Source organism: Panulirus ornatus, chromosome 25 (assembly GCF_036320965.1).
Source record: "Panulirus ornatus isolate Po-2019 chromosome 25, ASM3632096v1, whole genome shotgun sequence".
In the NCBI taxonomy this organism is placed as follows: Eukaryota; Metazoa; Arthropoda; class Malacostraca; order Decapoda; family Palinuridae; genus Panulirus; species Panulirus ornatus.
This window is the reverse complement of record NC_092248.1, coordinates 8,472,278-8,487,949: the sequence shown is the minus strand read 5'-3', so window position 1 is coordinate 8,487,949 and position 15,672 is coordinate 8,472,278. Positions and strand designations below refer to the sequence as shown.

Here is a 15,672-nt window from a genome sequence, read left to right as displayed (position 1 = left end):
CTTTCTACATATTCCTCAGTGCTGGCATTGGAGATTCAAAACAGGCATATAAAGGACTTCAGACCAAAGCTAGATTTTCTATACCAACATGAAATAATTCAGTCCATAGAAGGTTATTGTAGTTAGTAGTTAGTAGGCAGTCAACGACCAGGGAGGTATATTATCAGTATGTATGTGGACAGAATGCCGGTACACATGTGTAGCAGGCCAGCACTTAAGTGGATGTCAAATTGCACTCCTTTGACCCAGACAGCTGTCGACTTTGTGCTTCACCCACATGTGGATTACTGGCATTCTGTCCACAAACATACACTCTTTCCTTGTCATTGATAACACTTGACAATACTTAACTCAGCTCTTTCTTTGTAACTATAGATTTTCCTGCAGCTAGCATTATGAGCTGGCCCTGCCTTTTAGCAAAATGTTAAGAGCAACAGATAGAATTAGTAGGTAGGACCATTTAAGCAGGAGTATTAGTTATTAGTAGTAGGCATGGACATTGGGTAGGAGCATTAGCTAGAAGTAGTCAGTAGGAACATACGGTATAAGCCTCTTCAAACAGTGGGCCAGATTTACCTCCAGTCAGTGGCCTGCTAAGGATGAGGAACTAAAGGCTAAGAAGCAGTACTGGGGATTTGCTTGTTGCAGAGACTTTTGCCATGGCCACTGCCTTTAGGCAGTTCTAGTTGGGAACAGGTGTCAGAGATATAGATAGATGAAAGGTTATAGTGTTCATGCAGGTGAAACAGAAATCTGTTAACCCTAACAAATCCACTGATATGATTTTTGTCAGTATTGTTATTTTCAGTTCTCCCTCTAATCTTTTTTTTCTTTTTTTAAGCTCATGTCTTAGTGATTTTATACTGCAAAGCAAAGAAAAAATGGCCAAAGATACAAATTTTTATAAATACAAAACTTATATTCTTTACTCTAACAGTGATGTATCATAACTTTTATAAACCAGGACTCAAGATTTCAGTCCCATGATCAGGAGCAAGTTAAGGTTCATTATCACATTCTCCTTTTGCTGACGTGTAATAATTCATAATGATTTTATTTCGGTTACAGAAGTGCATTCAGCTTGCAAGAAGTAATAATGCCATATGACATTATATAATCCTGAACTTTTTTTTTCAGTTTTAGAATTAATGTTTTTGAAGAAACTTACTACTTCATGAGGAATGGCAAAATCAACAAATAAAAGTACTACTATTGTCAAGGAGTATGGAAAATCAGTGTAAAAATATAAGAAAGGACAAAAAGCTACAAATGATAACCTGTACTGCTCAACACTTCACAAACCATTCCTCAATCACTGGTAATTCAGTATGAATGATACATTAGAATAAAGCAGATGTAGGCTTTGGCACACAACAGAAAAAAATCAAAACACAGATAAGAGCAACCTAGACAAAAGCCTTCCATCAGTAGCAAATTTCATAATACAGAGGACCTGCAAAAAGTTTATATGTAAAGGGAATATTATTGCATTACTAGCACTGCCTTATTCTACCTTACAGTAAAAGACTGATAACAGCCTCTAACAGAAAGTTCACTAACCACAGAGTGAGATGCACATGAAATTTTAACTTATAGATATGAAAATCAAAAGAAATTAATTTTCTATATGAATGAAAGACAACATATAGGGAAAGGAACAAGATTAGGATGTGATAAGAAAAGTGGACATAATGAGGCATGAGAAAATCAGAGTAAGGTATGGAATACAGAATGAAGTGATAAAATGGTCCAAGTACTAGTAGTATATTGATTTAATGTTTACACAAAGGCAGATTAAGATGGTATTCGTGAGCAAGTTGAAATTAAAAAGAAGGGAAAGACTAAGTGTGAGATGGAAGGACAGAGTGAGGGAGTATGTGGCCATGGGAAGTAAACATGGAGAAGTGTGGGGAATTGTTTAAGGATAGGAATGCATTAAGGAAACTCTATGTATACCATTACATATACCATCCTGGTGCATGTAGGTGATGGCATATTGGTTACAGACTGGATATAGAAAATGAAATGTCTACACCAACAAAATGTGAATATAGATATAAGGTACCTATATTGAAAGAATTTTCAGTGACCAAGAGGGTAATTGCATTCATAATATATGAGGAAACTTCTAGAAATAAAATACAAGACTCAGTATTTATTAAAGGTTGTAGAAACATGAAGTACTACTCATTTAAACAAACATATATTCAGTAGTAAGCAGCAATATAGGAAACAACTAATACAACGTAATGATGAATTCCTGGATTTGCAGTGGGCCACATACACTGAGATTGAGATGAAGAGGTAGATTATGATGGGTGTCAAGCTCAGTTTGTCTTTTTAATGAAAAGGGATATGAAAGCTTGACTAACAAATTGAAGCATATCAGTAGTAAGAATACCACGGCCACGCTGGGTGAAGGCGAGACCAGAAGTTCTACGGGTTAAGGCACAAGCACCCCAGGCAGCTACTACTGTAGGAGGGTAAACTGGCTTTTCTGTCGAGGCAGCAGCTGTGCCAAATGCCCAGTATAGCAGAATTGCAGCAGCACCACTGAGGACATCACCTTGGCCTCCACAACGTCTAGGAGATCCTGGAATCTCACAAGTGACTAAAATGTCACCTGATGCAATAATATCCACATTACCTTTACATGCTACTGTGACACCTAACTTTTGAGCTACTTGCTGAACATGTTTTGACGTCACCTGTTCTGCCTTCATGTCTCCCTTCATGACTGCTCGATACAGACGAGCAAACTCTACCCTGTTTGGAGTCAGGATAGCGTTGCCATATCCTTGTAAAGTATCGTAGTTCTCATTAAGGTAGAAGAGTGCATCAGCATCAATAACGAGTAATAATTGGCGGTCCTTAGCTGCTTCAATAACATGGCCTAGGGTAGCAAATGTCTGTGGTCTTCTACCAAGGCCAGGACCCAGCACCAGTGCATGGAGGCGAGGTAGCCACTCTTCTAGTTCAGTCAGTGGGTCATTAGCATCAAGCAAAGGATGGACTATCAGCTCAGGGGAATATGTTTTCAGTGGTACAGCTGCATCACGATGACAGAAAATGTGAGCTAAATCTGCTCCAATGCGTAATGCAGTCATGGCAGAAAAATAGGGTGCACCAGTATATTCCAAGGATCCACCCATGATACCAATGCGGCCAGCCTGACCCTTGTGAGCTGCATAGGTAAGGGGTGGCACAACCTCAGACACCAAGCTTGCTAATTGTGGCCCGTTGACCGACATCTTGCGGACCACCCATACACACCTAAAAGTAGAAACAGCACATTATTTATGATAACTCAAAGGAAAGCAAAAGGATGGGCACAAAGTTTGTATATTTGTACCGAGAAATATTATGGGAAGAAATAAATTCACAGGCACGGAGATTAAGCGAAATCACTGTAATATTTGCTGTGCATGCTCTGAAATTTCCTATTTCTTCATTATGAGGACCGCCATCTTTTGAATTTTCTTTATCTTACATAACTTTTTAAACAATGGCAATCTGTAGCCTTCAGCTTCTCATTTTAGCTCAATTCTCTTAATTCAGGTACCGTCTTGGCCTTCTCTGGACCCTTTCATTTCGGTTTTTATGCTTCTTTAGTTCAATTTATCAGATATAGCATAATCCAGTTTTGGTCTATGTTGGGAATGGTTTATCAAAAATTTTCCCATTCGTTTTTAACAACTAAATGTTTGTTATTCCTTTCAACTGCTGTCATCAGGTTAAATGTTTATTAGTGTTGTTTGTTCTCACCAGGTAATTCTCAAATGATCCTCATCAGTATTATCATTTCATTTTTGTTACAATATATCATGTACACAAGTCCTTTAAATCAGCTGTTGGTTCATCACCTAAAAATATGCTGGAAAACACTGAAGTAGAGGGAATGCACCTTTGAGAATTTTTAGGTAAAACATAGGGCACATAATGTCATAACCAAACTATATGATGTCTCTCCTAAATTAAGGAAGAAGTTTATAAACATGCTACAAGGAGTTCAGTGGTTTACAACAAAAATGATGACAACTGAGAGAGCTAAACTGTGAGGAGGAGAATAGAGGAGAATATCCCATGATCTACCTACATTAGAAAACAGAAGAAAAAAAGGGTATGTATCTACCTTTAAGTGCCTCATCAGTATTGATGACATCAACAACACAAAAATCATCAGGAAGAAAGTGCTCAATAACTGGGGCACATCAGGATCCCAGACAAAAGCCAGGAAATATGTGCAAACTAAGTGAACAAGCTCAGTGAAGATCCATGCTGAAGAACTATAAACAAAGGAACAATATAGAGGTAAGACCTCACATGTTTACCCATATGTTTCTCAACACCAATGGCAGGAAGCTTGAATTTGCTTCCTCTCAATGCCCAGGGTGGGAGGTTGAAATTTGCTCATTAACATCCACATTGGGTTTAACTTGAATCACACGGGCTTTAACATAGGACTTTCTTCCTCTTATTAGAGGAAGTCTTCATCTCTTATGAGAAATCTACAGCCATAATTGGATGGTGATGTAACCACTACACAGCCATCTTGGATGGATAATGATATTGGCTGGTGTTTAATCAGTCTGGTGCCTGTCATTGTGTGTGTAAGGTGACTTTACAGTGTCTAGTGATAAAAATGCTTTACATAATACATTAGTGTTTAAATTTATTATTATTATTAATATAGGTGATTTAAAGGTGATATATGATCTGTAGAGGTCAATGACAGGTGTGTAAGTGGCTAAAAATGATGGTAAATGGTTCAACATGCACTTCGGGGTTTTTGTACACCGCAGTACATTGACTAATTATAGGATTATAAAGTGCATCCATTTTTCACTTCTTTAAACCATCAAGGAGAACATACTTCCAACCATCTCTGTGTGTTTGTAATTGTCTGTGTTTAAACACAACAATTTTCTTAGTTAATTCGCTCATCATGAATAATAATCTTTACTTTCTGCATCAAATTGAGTTCAAAACTTGAAAACGAGAGAGAATATGTAGATGGTTTGATCTAGTTGTTTTTAATAAAAACTATTTGCCTTATATTTACACAGCCTTGGCACAGCCAACTCTCATCACTAGTGTTTGCAAGTGCCAAAATATTACATAAACACGTTAAAAAAAAGTTTGTCTGCTCTCTCAAATGATGGAATGTATTCCAACCCCTTTAATACAGGGTCTGCCTTGTAGCCTCTTGAGCTCTTGTTACTTGTGATGAATAGCCTTAAACTGACTAGTCTTATGATTATGTAATCCATCAAGTATACAATGACTAAAGCCTGTTGAATTGTGACAGTATCTTCATAGGTATAATGACCGACCACTTGAGTATAATGACAGACCCCTTGAGGTTTGATTACAGACCAATTAGTGAATACGTACATCATCATCAGTATAATGACCTACCTTTTATTACTATGACTGTAGGCCTCTTTGATTATAATGCCCATAGCCACCTAAGTAGCAACTGTAAGTCACTTGCATTAAGAGATTGTAGCAACATGAACACACTAACCTAAGGCCACTTGACTACAATGACTGTTGCCTTTTGAGTATGACTATCATTTTGATTGTAATGTACAGTGTAAGAATAATTATTTAGTCATATCTGCATTGGCTGTAGTCAATTGGGCACAATGACTAACATCTCAAGAACAATGACTGCAACCTTGAACAGACTCTTGAACACAATGAATGGTGATACAAGTGAAGTCACCTTTGGCGAGACTGTATTATTGGGAGTACAGTCTCCTCAAAGAATCTACCCCAAAGGAGTCTACATTTTCTTGCTATTAGAAGTAGTGCAGCCTTGAGCTGCAGGATCCTTTAGAAAGGTGCTGGGTAACACCAGGACTTTTATTTTTTTAATGGCCCAAAGTAATTGTAAAATCACACTGATTACCGACAAATACGCTAACTGCATTCTCTTGAGTACAATGACTACACAACTGAATACTGTGACTGCAACTTTATATAATGACATATTGAGTACAATGACTTGCCTCTTTGATATACATAATGAATAGTCCTTTGAGTACAATGACTAGTGTTATAACCAGCCCTGCAATGACAATCCTGTTGAGTATGACTGTAACCTCTTCAGTATGACTAGTCTTCCGAGTACAATGACAATAACCTCTTTGAGTACAACAGCACAGTGCACCTCCTACGTATATTCAATAACCGTACATGGTAGCCCACTGTATGGTACAAAGCGTTTAGTAACCATTTATATAATATATATATATATATATATATATATATATATATATATATATATATATATATATATATATATATATATATATATCTGAGCGGGGTTTCAAGTTGTGCCAGGAACACAACCAGGCGTTTGCAGACGAGCCAAGACAACCCACCTCAGTCGCTACAAATGTCCACTCGGTAGCCAGAAATACCACCACCTGGGTACGAGTAGTTCCTCACGAACTACTGCATACTGATTCACGGAGCTTTTGTTTTCATGACCACATAGTCAAGTCACCACATCAAGTTTCTCTTCATAAGTTATGTGCCTTCACCTCTAAACATAATTCAAATCCATGCCCAACCGGTACTTTACAAAGAGCTCTTAACTACTTTAATATCACCTGCACTTCTCTAAATCTACATTCAACAGTTAACCCCAGTTCCAGCCCAGCACTTGTTCAGTTCAACTAATACACGTAGTATGGGGACCGTCTGGATAAAACCGCGCTTAATTAAACACCAGTAATTCAATTTCATCCATTTATGAACCACATCCACAATTAACCATTCAGAGTCAACATAATCCCTCATTAAGATTCATATTGTTATTATATCCAAATTCTTACCGCATCCACACTTTCCTTTAGATTTCCCTCTCCGATCATTGGTAGGTAAAAGATAATTTTTCACCTACCCACTTGTACCAACGATACATATCACATTACCACAATCACGTACATCTCAATGCTACAGACCTACAGGCAGGGCGAGTGTATGGTACCGATATGGGGTACCACACTCCCACTAACAGGTACCACCACAATACCACTAACAGGTACCACCACAATACCACTAGCAGATACCTCACCACAGTACCACTAGCAGGTAACTTCACCTCAGAACCAAATGTGGGTACTACATAGTTCCACCAGTAGTTAACATTACAGTAGCAGTAGAATTTACCTAACCGCAGTAACAATCGCAGATACACCATAGTGCCACTAGTAGGTACCACACCACAGGTCTACAAGCATGTACCACACTACAACAGCTAGCAGGTACCTCACCACAGTACCTCTAGCAGTTGGCACACCACAGGAGCATTACATCACTGTACCATTGGCCCAGATTTCAGGCACAATATGAGTACTGTACCTGACGATACAATGCAGGAGGGAGGGAGAGAGGAGTGCAGCGGCTGGCGGGGCTCAACACTCACTAGCGTTCCTCTCACACGACACACGACCGGCTTTTTTGAGAATTCCCACCAGATACCCTTGGCAGCCCGCTCGCTCGTCCGACAGTCTGCGCCCGTTATTGCCGAATACATTCAGTTTCAGACATACTGATGACGTTAGACTAGTTTTCAGGTTAGGGTTGAAGTGCCAAGCAAGCAATGGCCAGGCTAGCCACACCGGTTGAGTTGGTACAGCCAGAGAGTGTCAGTGACATTGGCTCTAGTTCTTTGTGTCTGGTTGTTCCTGGCAGGTTAATACTCGACAGCCTGCCTGCCCAACCTACAGAAACTCGACCTATCCACCTGACCAACCTTCCGAAACTCGACCTATCCACCTCCCTAACTTAACTACCTATCTACCTGCCCAACCTCCCGAAACTAGACCTACGGACCTGCCCAATCTCCTGTAGCATAACTTAGGCACCAACCCAGTCTCCTGTGACTCAACCTATACACCAACCTCCTCAAACTCAACCCATACACCTGCCCAACCTCAGATTCAACCAATACACCTGCCCAGCCTCCACCAACTGAACCTCCACGTCAACTGCTTTACTGAATCTTGGCAGTTGGTGAGGGAAGTGATGAGAGCGACAGGTGGTGGTGATTCTCACAGGTGGTAAGGTGTTGACACCTGTCAAGGCAGTGATGATGGCAGGAGATGCCATGGCGGTGGTTAGAGGACGGTGTTGACAGGTGGTATAGGAGATGGTGTTGACAGGTGTGTAATGGGGTGATGAGAGGGGGTCAGGGCCTGGTATTAACAAGCTGTCACTGACAGGTATTTTGGAAGATTGTTCTCGTAATGTGATTAAGAGGATAAAGCTACAAGGTGATGAGTGACTCATACTGACGTACTGAGTAGTGTTGATCGGGGTTAGGGGTGATGACGCTGAGGGATAATAACGACACGTGATGAGGGAAGGTGACCACGTGACAAGGGGTGGTGATGAGGTTGGTGTTTACATTTTGAGGGATATTAACAGTTTGTGAGGTGGTCCTAGTGGTGTTGGGGGAGGAGGGAGAGGGCCTTGGCCGGGCTACACACACTAACACGTATTAATGGGCTGTGGGCGAGTGTTGGGGGGGGGGGGGGGTAGACGTTCCCACTGAGGGGAGGGGAGGTGTCTTACCTCGGGTATAAAAAGGTTTCTCATGACTCCACTTCGAAGTCTGTACTACAGTGGAACCCTAGGCTTCACGGTACTTCATTTGGGGGCCTACAATACAAGGAATACTAGGCTTCACAAAATTGCACTTGGAAGCCAATAATAAACACTGGAACCCCAGCCTCTCAACACCAACTCAACAGACAGCGGCTGTATAGAGTGTGAAATCCCTCGAAAGAAAGGCTCATGAACTGGGAAAATACGTAGATCCGCAGCGAAGGGTGACGAGACACAGGTGAGGGTTAGAACTAGGGAAAGAGAAGATAATGCAGCCTTGAGACAAGAATTTACCGAAGATGACCAAGGTGGAGTATCCGAAAGTGACAGAATGACTGGAAAACGGAATTTACACCTCAACGCGTAGTCATGGAAGTGACTTGCAAAAGAAAAAAAAATCAAACGACTCAAATTGTATGATTTTGTCGCAAGGATCTCGAGTGAGATCACTGTCAATGATGAGGTGTCCCTGAGGATGATTAACATGACTCTGGCGGGACACGTCATACAGGAGGTTGAGGCTCGTGCCGCCTAAAGGACCAGACACGAACGACTGTACAATAATGAAGACAACGAAGAGGATGTTAGAGAGCCTAGATAACACTGGACAGGAAATATGAGGAGTAAGGCATTTAAAGAGAAAAAAGTAAAGAGTTAATAAGGAGGGGAAGAGGAATAAACAGGGAAGAAAGAGCACATGAAACTGGCAACAAACGACCTTCACGGCCTGTAATATATACGACATATCTCTTTGCTCAGGGAGCTGACAATCTTCATGTTCAACTTCGGGTGGAAACAAACCAGATTCTTCTTGAAATAAGTTTGTGTTAGCATTCATAATACTAGCAGGCAGGTTCTATGTAATGTTCTGACCCCTTTATACTGAAAACAATTCTTTATCGGTATGAACACCTCTTGTTGGCTTTACCCATTGTTTTGGGTTACGGGATCACCTGTGGACTCGGTGTTATTAAATTATTGTATAATGTAATCAAGAACGCCCCGTCACCGTGGAGGCTCTATAAAGTGAGGTGTTTACGTTCCTTTAATCTTTCGTTAAGTGGCTCGTGACTCAGTCCTGTTAGTAGCCTTGTGGCTCATCCCTGGTTTCCTTCAGACCAGTCCTGGTCCAACTGACATTCTGGAGAGCAGAACTGTACCGGGTACCTAAAATGTGGTCTCGCTAGTCAGCTGTACAGGGTCAGTAATGGTGTTCGAAGTTTTACTAGGAGAGTTCTTAGCGGTCAATAATGTGTCAGCTTTTTAAACGGCAGCTGCATTTGTTTAATGTTACCTAAGCATACGAATCATCTCTCCGTGAACCCTTGTGTCCTTGTGTGTATTGTTACCAAATTTTTACGGTACAGGGAGGTAGTTCTACAGTAATGGAGCCCCATCTCTTGAAATTCCTTTAACATACAATTTTTGAACATTGTGGATGCTTAGTATTCAGTTCATTACTTAATTTATTTTATTCGTCCACTTCTATGCTATGAAGTATTTCTTTATTGTCTTATCTAACTAGTTTCTTCCGTAATTACTATTTGTGTGTAACGTGAATTTTACACTTTAGTCTTTTCACTTTGTATATATGTATCATGTATTTATTCCTATGTGTGTAACTAAATATCTGTACTGTATAGGGATGGAGTTTTACACTCGTGAGGCCCCCATCTCTTGAACATTTTGTTATTGTACAACTTAAAAGTTATGTATGCTGCCTACAGTGTGTGTGTGTGTCAGAGACAGGAGAATTCATGTGGGCTAGACAACACTATCATCCCTCCACAGATCTCAAGAAAATGTCCCTCACACACACACACACACACTTGCATTTACACAGTACAAATGCTCATTGTTGCTCGCAACGCAGCTGCGTTAATAAACGAGACTTTAAGAGCAAAAACCATCTGCATGAATGACCCGTGGAACATTATCTTCCTCAGTGGTGAGACCTTGAGCACGAAGGTACAACCCTTGAAACGACGGTGCAGCTTATAGCCGTTTGAATTCGTAACGTGGTGGTCAAGTTCTAAATCATTTTCCCCACACGAAAACATGAGACTGGATGTAGGTACTAGCGACTCAGATTGACAGATACTCATACGACGAGAGGTTAGTAGGTAACATAGTTAACCCAGTGTGACGTGGCGTGGACTCCCGGTTGATATTCATAGCTCAGACGAGGCAGGCGAGATGGTTTATAATACAAAACAAAGGGTGAGATATGACCGTTGATGCATGTAGGTCAGTGTAAGAAGGTGAGATGCCATGGACTCCTTGCGATGTTTTAGGATCAAATATTCAAGGTTAAGTATATCGGTGGTGATATCGAACAATCAGGGGGGAAAGAAGTTTAATAATGAAACGGTGATGTACAAGAAAACTCTTGTGTAAGGATCTTATCACGATCTGAGCGACTGGCTGCAGCACCGGTGTATATATATATATATATATATATATATATATATATATATATATATATATATATATTCCCTGGGGATAGGGGAGAAAGAATACTTCCCACGTATTCCCTGCGTGTCGTAGAAGGCGACTAAAAGGGGAGGGAGCGGGGGGCTGGAAATCCTCCCCTCTCGTTTTTTTTTTAATTTTCCAAAAGAAGGAACAGAGAATTGGGCCAGGTGAGGGTATTCCCTCAAAGGCCCAGTCCTCTGTTCTTAATGCTACCTCGCTAATGCGGGAAATGGCAAATAGTTTGAAAGAAAAGAAAGATATATATATATATATATATATATATATATATATATATATATATATATATATATAGGTGTGGGGACTAGATGACATGACAATAAGCAGGAGGAAGAGGAGGAGCAGCAGGAGGGAAGCTGGTGCTGCCGGAGTATTTATAGCAGAGCTGGACGCGGGGGGGTTGACCCCAGTGTGTCTGTACCCACTACTGCTGCACCACACCACCTGCCATGCCATACCATGCCTGCCACAGTCTCCTCTCATCTGTTGCTCTAGTCTGCTGCTTCCCAGTCTCCTAACTCCGGTTTCTCAGTCGGTCCCACGTCATCACACATCACCTGCTCTGTTGCTGGTTATTTTCCTGGCAGGTGCAGCAGCCTCTGCTACTGCTCACTGGATGTAGCAAACTCCCGTAGTTACCCCTAGACCACCGCTGTCATTCATATGTACCGTACAGTAATAATAATACATTCATACCACTAACAAATTGTCCGGTCATGTATGAGCGCTACCAACTGATAAGGTAAAGATAAAATGTATCTAGCTGTACAAGGGGAGGGACAGATAATGGATGACCTGATGGTATATGCGAATACGGCAGGAGAGCAATGGTATCCTAAATACTTAGTCAATGAGGAGTGGGACAAGACAGTATAGCTAAGGTTCCCTGCCCAACCCGCCATTCCCCGAATGATAAAGGAAAGGAAATATGATGATAAAATAATGTGAAGTGAGATTGTGGAAGGTTTGGTGTTCCGGTCCTGGCGGTGTTGATTACGATCTTGTTCTGGCCAACCATCGGGGTTGACTGGCTGCCTGCAAAACATGTCCTTCCCACCTTCCTGGATCCTCTTACCCTCCAGAAGGAACTCATGAAGTGACACTGCTGATCTGTTTCCCGAGCCAGGGACTTGTCTGAGTCGATCCGTCAATTTATTACATTCCTTTACTCGTCCGGAAATCAAAGTATTTGTTTGTTTCAATACACATGTCCCCAAGGTCTGTTGTTACTCCACAATCCCATCCACTTAGGACTTCAGTGTGTGGTCAGTCATGTAATGATAGTGCGAATAATACAGTGAGGTGAATGTCGTCAGGATTCGGGCAAAGCCTCGCTTCACCCAACTGACAACATTTGGTCGACCCTCTCGCTACCTGTCGCTGATGAAGTTTCATATTTAACCTGTTAAGGATAAAGGTACGACCCATTGGTGAATACTAGGAGTGACTGAGAGAGCTTTCAGGGGCGACTGCAAAAAATCTGGTAAATCACAGAAACTTTTCACATCAGTGGCACGACGGAGCTGCTGAGGTATTGTTTAAGTGCTTTTAGTAGGCACAAACAGGCGTCGCTCTGTACTCACTTAAGAGGTACTTTGAAGTGCTTGCTAGGAGTACTTGGAATTATATGGGTTCGAACCATGTCAGACGTGATCGTATGCGAGTCACCCGCGCCACACAGCACCCTCACCTTCAGTGACTCCGTCACCTGCTTTGCCTGCCCGCCTCCTACACGTTACTCTTGCCACCTGCTTCTGTCTAACCCGTATACCACGCCTGTAAACCGCGATTTTACGATGTACCTGTAAACTATACCTGTACCAACTTTTGCCCCTACAAATGAATACTGCATCTGTATCCTGATTTTTGTCTTCCATCTGCAACCTCCTACTCTACGCCAGTGCTGTATCATCCTATTGTATCCAACATATGTGTAGCATACGTGCATACGTATTGCATCTGTATTGGAGGTCCATACAACTTTAGACGACCATACCAACAGTACGGACGCTCCAGCAACCATCTTATTCACTAAGATACTCTAGTCACCTTCCCCACTACCACTACTAAGGCAAATGAGTTAATAAAGCATTCTTATTTAGGTATGTAGGTGCCTGTGTCTGGTACAGTCACAAGGACAGCGTGGTCAGCTGTGGAGTGAGGCGTGGGAGCCGGAACGAGAGGTGGGTGGGAGGAAGCCTTTCCTGCACGTCATGTGAGACGGAGACGTTGGAGCTGGAACGGTAGGTGGGTGGGTGGGAACGAGGCGTGGACGTCGTGCCAGGGGTAGACGTGGGAAGCCAAGACGGGAGAAGGTGGGTGTAAGGGAGCGAGATGTGGCCGCCATGTTAATATACCAGTTAATATCAAGTGTCCACATTAACGAGAGGTGGTGAGTAAGCTCCCTTCCGAGGACTGGCTACCTCCACGTGTTCTTCCCAACTACTTCATCAGAACAGTGAAAATCTTTTGTGCTCTGTGTGCACGGTAGGGAAACCCAACCAGTTTATTACATTATTTTCACACTTATAATCATGACTTACACACACACACACACACACACACGTTGTCATAAATGATCTAACTCGTCCGGCTGGCCGGGTTACACCGAAGCTCTCTCTTATTTCAGCTGTAAGTTCTCAGTGGCTAATAATCTGAGAATCAAGATCAGTCATCAGCATCCAGTATGGATTTCCTGTTTCTTAACGCAGACCAAATGCGTACTCTAATAATAGTTTTACTATTTCATTTAAGGTCTGGCTCGATGGGGACTTTAGTCCGCGACTGGTACCTTCAACTTTGAAAGAAAAATGGGGTCATTATGTATCTTAGAAAAGGGGGTATCATTATGTATCTTAGTATCCATCCTTATACCAATACAGTCAGGATTCTCAGTCAGACTACCACGTCATCCCTGTTTATGTGTGATGAAGTCACCAAAACAACAACCAGTAGCCGCAGCAGGCCAGGAACATGAGTCTACGTGGCTCCATCTGTCAGTCAGGATCATAACTCATTTATGAATTCATCCTGATTCAAACATGTGAAGTTGTGCATTATACCAGATGCACAGTGTAACAAATTGAGTAGTTTTTATGACGGGTGCTACTGGAGGGTGTTTCATAGGGGTAATGCCGAAGGGGATATAATCTGGGATGTATATAGGAAGGAATGTTTGTGGGACGGTATGCCAGTAAGGTGTGTGTGTGTGTGTGTGGAGGGCCCATATGGTCACGAGTAGTTTATTAAAGCCATTTTTTTTTCTATAGGGTGTACAATGATGTTTGAGTGAGATCTAGGTTGGAGTGTTAGAGTGAAGATACACGGGAGGGAGGGTCACTTTTTTTTTTAATGAACAAATGTCCATGAGCGAGAATCGATATTTATAAGAGAGATTGTTCAAAGATACGAGTGATTAGAAAAGATGATTTGAGGAGGAATTTTAGGGACGATGTATTTTCATTTACGAGGAGGGTGTGTCTGAGGAGGTTCTATCTGTGGGATGTTGTTTGTAAGAGAACATGATTCCATACACCTATCGAGATGTGGGATCAATTCTTCTCTTTAACACAGTAACACTTATTGAGATAAACTTTAATTTCTACTGTATCAGCTACTAAATTAGGATTTACGCCCAAGAATTTTCATCTCTACTTTTATTGCCCAAATAGAGAATGTTGATCAAACCTGAAATATCCTGGTGCACGTTTCCACATACGTCAATAAGTTCATTTCAAAAGTTTATATGATTTACAGTACACTGCATACTAAAGATTACATGCAGCTTTTGGGCTAAGATTATTGTCAAATAAGATGATCATGATTAGACGAGCTAATTCTAACGACTGTATTGGTATAAAGATGGATACTAAGATACATATGCACAAACCTATCACTCCCATCTAACCAGTTTTTGACCTCATAAAATTCACCTGTATATACCTAATAAATATGAATTCTGAATGACGACTGTAAATGAATTAATCATTCATTTACCCGTTTATCAGCAATTTTTTCCCCCAGTGGTAAATCCTCCTCCCAAACATAACAGGTTTTCCCTTTTCAGCACTTGAATCACAACAAATCATCTCGTAAGTATGCCTTATATTAGAAAAAAAGAGATTAAACTAATTCTTGCCGTGACCGTGGAATGAGAATGATGCCGAAGTTGATGAATCTTTGCGTCAAGAAATTGTCTGAATCCTTTCTCAGCTGATTCGGGTGCCACAGAATCAGAAACATTTGTATTCCTTGGATCGTCTAAATATAGATTAGTGAAAGTTAGAATATGACGAATGCATTATAGCTACTGACTTTTTTTCCCTTACATTTTTATCGTTATCATATATCTAGGTGAAAATTAATTAAGTAAAATAGTAGACATTATATGTCTCATCAGTGGTTATGTGTATGACGAATAAATACTTGAATGGTCAGGGTGACGCATGTTGCTCCTTTTGAACTACATATTTTCATCTTATTTTGTTGATTTAATGAAGACATATATTGCATATTACTCCTTTGTAAAATAAATTCCCGAGAACGTCTGGTGTATGT

The 15,672-nt window shown here is 41.1% G+C and overlaps 1 protein-coding gene across 4 annotated transcripts; it reads right to left on the bottom strand.

Annotated features, from left to right (window-relative positions):
* Positions 1-2,142: 2,142 nt before the first annotated feature.
* Positions 2,143-15,379, bottom strand: Naxd (NAD(P)HX dehydratase). 4 transcript variants are annotated; one of them, XM_071677481.1, is made up of 2 exons: positions 15,254-15,379; positions 2,143-3,273 (listed from the first exon to the last, which is right to left on the bottom strand). In XM_071677481.1, the coding sequence occupies exons 1-2, from the start codon at positions 15,355-15,357 to the stop codon at positions 2,328-2,330; spliced, it is 1,050 nt and encodes a 349-aa protein (XP_071533582.1). In that variant the 5' UTR covers positions 15,358-15,379; the 3' UTR covers positions 2,143-2,327. The 4 variants fall into 4 exon arrangements, with proteins under 4 accessions (XP_071533582.1, XP_071533584.1, XP_071533585.1 ...); XM_071677483.1 differs by having other exon boundaries at positions 15,260-15,372; XM_071677484.1 differs by lacking the exon at positions 15,254-15,379 and adding an exon at positions 7,375-7,511.
* Positions 15,380-15,672: the final 293 nt, after the last annotated feature.